At 54.5% G+C, this 6,000-nt stretch overlaps 1 protein-coding gene across 1 annotated transcript in view; it reads left to right on the forward strand.

Annotated features, from left to right (window-relative positions):
* Positions 1-6,000, forward strand: part of LOC120232338 (collagen alpha-1(XXII) chain) — a 334,176-nt gene that overhangs the window by 92,616 nt on the left and 235,560 nt on the right. The window contains exons 2-3 of the mRNA XM_039232993.1: positions 789-934; positions 5,349-5,915. Coding sequence (XP_039088924.1) covers positions 789-934; positions 5,349-5,915 — 713 coding nt within the window. The remainder of the gene's footprint in view (positions 1-788; positions 935-5,348; positions 5,916-6,000) is intronic.

Raw genomic sequence — 6,000 nt, forward strand, 5'->3', positions numbered from 1 at the left:
CACAGGGGAGCAACTGCTGAATAGCTCAGAATCCTATAAGCTCATTTCCCTTTTCTGTATTGTGGTATAAACGGTGACAAACACTTTGGGAACTGGATCTCTACATGAAAGTAAGATGCAGGAGAAATGCACTTGGCTAATAAATGTCATAGATCATAGAAATGCATGGAACGTAAAACAAAACAAGGGCTCTCCTACTGAGTTGGCAAAGATGGAGGGAACGGCAGTGTCCCTGCCGCCAGGGACGCGGCGAGGGGGCGCCGTCATGCCCTCCTGGGGGGCGCGGGCCGGTACAGCCTCTTCAGAGAGAAGGTGGATCATTTCTATCAGGGACTTTTCAGAAGACTTCATGGAGCCCCCTAAGTGTTTTCCTACAAATGAGCCCCAAGAAAATAATTAAACTTGGGTAAAGGTTTCGGTACAAAGACTCCTTCTATGGCATGTTAGGCAAATACAACTGCCTGTTAAATGTCCCGACGTAGAGGTTACCATCAGAACGTGGTGCCCGATGGTCCCGCAGGGCTGGCAGGTCCTCGGCCCGCGATCGCCGGTGGCTGGATGGCGGTTAGATGAAATACTCTGCGGGGCAGGAGCCTTGGGGTTCGCTCATGGGAGGGCCACCCTGTGGGCTGTGAGGGGCGTCAGCCTGAGGAAGGAAGGATCGGGGGCGTGGACGTCCTCCCCCAGGCCCCGCGGCCCTTCTCTGACGGCGTGTCCTTCTCCACACAGGGCATGTTCCAGTAGACCCTGGCGCCGCCTCCTCCCGGCCGAGAGATGCACGTTCCCAGACCCGGGAGAGCCGTGGCCTGCCTCCTGTGGCTGCTGCTGCTGTGGAGCGGGCACAGTGGCTGCCAGGCCCAGCGGGCAGGTGGGGCCGCCGTAGAATGCCCCGGGCTGGGCACTGACCCGCCGCTGTGCGTGTCCGTGCATGGGGGTGGGGTGTGAGAGTGAGTGTGAGTGAGTGTGCAAAAGCCTGCAGTGAGTGTGTTTGTGTGGAGGTGTGTGAATGTGAGTACATGTGCAGGAGTGAGGGTGTGGGCATGTGTGAGAGTGAGTATGGATGAGTGTGCACAGGTCTGGGGTGAATGTGACTTGTGGGTGTGCATGTGTGAATGTGCAAGAGTATGAGGTGTGTGTATGAAAATGTGTGAAAGAGTCTGAGAGTGTTTGTGTGTGAGCATGTGTGTAAATGTGAGTCAGAGGGTGACTGAACGTGTGAATGTCAGAATATGTGAGTCTAAGTGAATGTGCAAGCAAGTCTGAAATTGTGTGTGTGAGCATGTATGGCTATATTGTGTGAATGAGAGTATGTGAGTGTTTTGTGAGTGTATGAGCATGTGTGTGAATGTGAGTGTGAGTCTGGGGGTGAGTGTGTGAGCATGTGTGTTAGAGTGGGTCTGAGGGTGATGGGAGTATGAGTGTTATGAGCATATGTGTGAGTGTGAACATTCATGTGAATGTGACAGTGAGTACCTAAACGTGTATGAGTGTGAGTCTGAGATGAGCGTACTAGCATGTGTACGAGTGTGAGCACACGTGTGTGAAAGCTTGCGTATGAGTGTATTTGTGTGTGTGCATGTGAAAAAGTGGGGGTGAGTGTGTGTATGTGAGCATGTGCATGAATGTGAGAGTGGGAGTCTGGGGGTAAGGGTGAGTGTGTGTGTGTGTGTGTGTGTGTGTGAAGATGTGTGTGAGTGTGTCTGAGGAGTGTGAGCATGTGTGTGAATGTGAGTGTGTGAGTATGAGCATGTATGTGAGTACACGTCTGAGAGTGATTGTGAGAGTGAGGGTAAGTCAGGGTGAGTGTGTGATGATATGTGTAAATGTGAGTCTAAGTTTGAATGTGAGCATGTGAACATATGTGAGTCTGAGCGTGAGCATGTGTGAGTGAGGGTGAGGTGAGTGTGGTGCAAGCATGTATATGAGTGTGAGCCTGTGTGAATATGATTATATGAGCATGTGTGTGTGAGTCTGAGTGTGTGTGAGCATGTGCATGTGAGTGTGAGGGTGAGGTGAACGTGTGAGCATGTGTGTGAGGGTCTGGGTGTGAACGCGAGCATGTGGGTGAGTGTGTGAGGGTGTGTGTGAGTGTGAGAGTGGGCGTGGAGGAGAGTGGGCTGCTTGAACGTACGTCCTGAGTGGACCGCGGAGTGTATGGGGAACTTGTCTCTGCGTGTGCCCCAGGGCCCTGGCACGGAGGGTGTCACACTGTCCTGCTCTCTGAGCATTTGGGGTCGGGCTCCGGGGAAGCGGACACACTGCAGTCCCGCCGGAAGAAGAGGCCGGGACCGCAAGGGGAGGGAGACTGTGGAGGAGATGGCGGGGAGGGGAGTTCACTGCGGAAGAGGCGGCGGGGACGGGAGGGGTGAGGCGTGGCGGTGGTTGGTCCACCTGTCTGAGGGCCTCCGGGGGCAGGTGCCGTCCGTCCGTGTGGAAGTTTGAGGGAGGGTCAGGAACACGAGCCGCTTGGTATCAGGGTGCCCGACACAGAGACTGCTCACCAGGGTCCTCGTGCAGGTAGATCACCGGGCTGTGAAACACAGTCCCATTTTGCAGATGAGGAACTGAGGTGAGGAGCGGGCGCACAGGGAGGTGCCCGCTTGAGCCCGCGCCGTGTTCCCTGAGCCTGCAAAGGAGACGCACACACAGACACCGGGGCTTGTGCGTCGGTGCGGTCTTCCCCGAGTCGCCTTGTGTATTTCGCTGTCCCCCGCTCAGCTAGCTTGGGAAGACGGCGATGACCGTGGACGTCCCTGCCTTCGTGGGAGGAACACGGGGCTCTGCGTCCACGGAGACGGTCCCAAGAGCGCAGGGACACACGGGATTATCAACACAGGACTGGGGAGGCCCAGCAACCATGTCCCCCAAGCCCCCACATCATAGCATCGAACACGTCAGGCCAGAGGAGTGCAGTCACCTGCAGAGCTCACACCCTCGGCCCTCACCTGTGGCAGGACAGACCCACATATGTTCACTTAATTCTCACGTGCACACGATGCAGTCTGTTCCCCGCCCGCCCTGGAGAACATGCCCAGAGCTCCAGAGGGCCCCTGGGTGAGGCCTCAGCCTTAAAACAAATTTGCTCAAGGATTACAGCCCGCACCCTGCGTGGTCCACAGAGGCAATTACCATGCACGGGTGGCGACATTATTGTTCCAAAGACAGAAGGATGACCTTCTGTGTCAAGGAGAAAAACTCCCCAGGATTTATCTCTTGAGTCCACACATCTGGGCAAATGCACTCTGGAAGCTCTAATCCTGTTAGGGGGCAGCCTGGGGGGAGGGGAGCAGGTTTACCTCCGCTCCAGACAGCACAGTGCAGCTTGGGGTTCAAAAGGCAGGTATAGAAGATTCAAGAGCAGCCCTGGCTTAGGTGGGGACAGGAAAAAGGAAGTATCCGTGTGTGTGTGTGTGTGTGTGTGTGTGTGTGTGTACGTGTGTACATACAGGGCTCTTGTTTTTCTGTTTTGTGAACCTAATTCATTGCTTAACGATATAAAATCAGAATCACAAAATAAATTTCACCCTTGGATCTGTTGGCCAGAGGTAAGCAATGTTTCTTTTCGCAGAAAAGAGTTTCACAGGAACTTACACATAAACCACAATCTCACACACACACACACACACACAGTCCATAACGTTGGCACACACTGCTTTCCAGACCCAACAATACACTGGGAAAACGTATCCGTGTTGGTATAAGGACGCCTCCTCGGCCACCACGCCGCGGCCGCCTGTCACCGCGCTGAGCCAGAGCGGCTCCGCCGGGCGATCGTGCAGCTGGTCTCCAGGATTTGGCTCGAGTGCTGCATCAGCCTCCTTGCACATCTTTCTAAATTTTTCTTCCCTTTGTCTGGTTGTTTTATTAAGGTAAATCACTAAATGTGACCTTGGTGGGTCAAAATACCCTCCTTCCTAAGGCTTTTACAACCCCAAAGGGGCATGACAGATCTTGTGGCCACTGACAGAGAGCAGGTGGGTACTTCTCTGCACACTGGCAACTGTGGGAGTTTTGTCTTTTTTTTTTTTTTTTTTACTTTTGCCAACACGATAGTTTAACAAAATGGGGTTTTTGTTCTTGTTGTTTTTGTGCTTATTTTGTTTTTACTAGACAGATGTTTTTGCAAGGTGTTCCAGAAGCCTGGCCAGCTCTGCTGTGGGCATGACCAAGCCTCGGATAAGGGCTTCTCAATGGTGCCCTTAGATGTTTGTGCAGCTTCCTGGACTTGAGAAATGCTGTTCCTCGTCTTCTCTAATTGTGAAATGGCGATGAGCAAGCTCTCAGCACAGAGGTGCCCTGAGGATCAGAAATAAATGTCATAGTGTCGTATTTTGTTTAATCAAAGCATTTTGTGTTTTATATTAAAGTTAGAAAGTTTATAAAAATCAAAGCATATTGCACATAAAATGTGCTTATGTTTTTATAAAGCATTATAGCATTATTACAGATTTGTTTAAAATATATGAGTGCAATATATATTTTTTAATTTTTTAAAATGTTTATTTTTGAAAGAGAAAGAGAATACACGAGTTGGGGAGGGGCAGAGAGAGAGGGAGACACAGAATCCGAAGCAGGCTCCAGGCTCCGAGCTGTCAGCACAGAGCCCAGCGCGGGGCTGGAACCCACAAACCGTGAGATCATGACCTGAGCCAAAGTCGGCTGCTCAACCGACTGAGCCACCCAGGCGCCCGAGTGCCGTATATTTTATGTGACCTATAATACTGCAATACTGTGAACTGTTTAAGTACCAGACAAGAGAGTGCTGGCTAAATACATTGCATGCACCTGTGCAGCAGAATCTCTGTAGCCATGGAAACTGGCAGCATCACACTGGAGATGGGCTTTTGCACATTGCAGGATGTGGGGAGAGCGGCCCTGTATCACTGTGTCTGTGACAGTCCCACGTGCATTAGTAACTATACAGAAATACAAACTGATAGGTATATACGCTGTGGGTTAACAGTGTTAACTCTCTGTAGATGGAAACATAAACATTGAAAACCTTTTTTGATGCCTTTTCTGAAATCAGCATGCATTATTTTGAGTAGGTTTGAAAAAAAACACAATGAAGTTACTTTGTAACCAACACAAACTACTTAAGAAATTGATAAGTGGTGTTCCACGAGCGTTCACTATCGGTAGCCGAACCCCACGCAACCTTGGGGACGCTCATCATCGTGAGACGGGTTAAGACGAGGTTTTGGAGCTTTGAGGCGGCCGGACAAGGGCCCCCCAGCCCGCGCGCGCAGGTGTGTGACCCCAGCCGGCCCCTCAGGCCCAAGGGCAGGGCGTCGGCAGCGCGTTTGCACCAGGCCGCCCCCCCCCCCCCCCCCCCCCCCCCCCCGCAGGTTGCAAGACTGTCCACTACGACCTGGTCTTCCTCCTGGACACCTCCTCCAGCGTGGGCAAGGAGGACTTCGAGAAGGTGCGGCAGTGGGTGGCCAACCTGGTGGACACCTTCGAGGTGGGCCCCGGCCGCACCCGCGTGGGCGTCGTGCGCTACAGCGACCGGCCGGCCACGGCCTTCGAGCTGGGCCTGCTCGGCTCGCGCGCCGAGGTGCAGGCGGCGGCGCGGCGGCTGGCCTTCCAGGGCGGCAACACCAACACGGGCGCCGCGCTGCGCTTCCTCACGCGCCACAGCTTCTCGCCGCGCGCCGGCGGCCGCCCCGGGGACCGCGCCTTCAAGCAGGTGGCCGTCCTGCTGACCGACGGCCGCAGCCAGGACCTGGTGATGGACGCCGCGGCCGCCGCGCACCGCGCGGGCATCCGCGTCTTCGCCGTGGGCGTCGGGGAGGCGCTCCGGGAGGAGCTGGAGGAGATCGCCTCGGAGCCCAAGTCCGCGCACGTCTTCCACGTGTCCGACTTCGACGCCATCGACAAGATCCGCGGCAAGCTGCGGCGCCGCCTGTGCGAAAGTGAGTGGGTGTGGGGCGGGGCGGGGGGCAGAGGCAGGGGCCAGGGGCCCACGGCAGGGGTGAGGGGGCAGAGGCAGGGGGCAGG

Source organism: Hyaena hyaena, unplaced genomic scaffold, assembly GCF_003009895.1.
Source record: "Hyaena hyaena isolate Hyena2069 unplaced genomic scaffold, ASM300989v1 scaffold_69, whole genome shotgun sequence".
Lineage (NCBI taxonomy): Eukaryota > Metazoa > Chordata > Mammalia > Carnivora > Hyaenidae > Hyaena > Hyaena hyaena.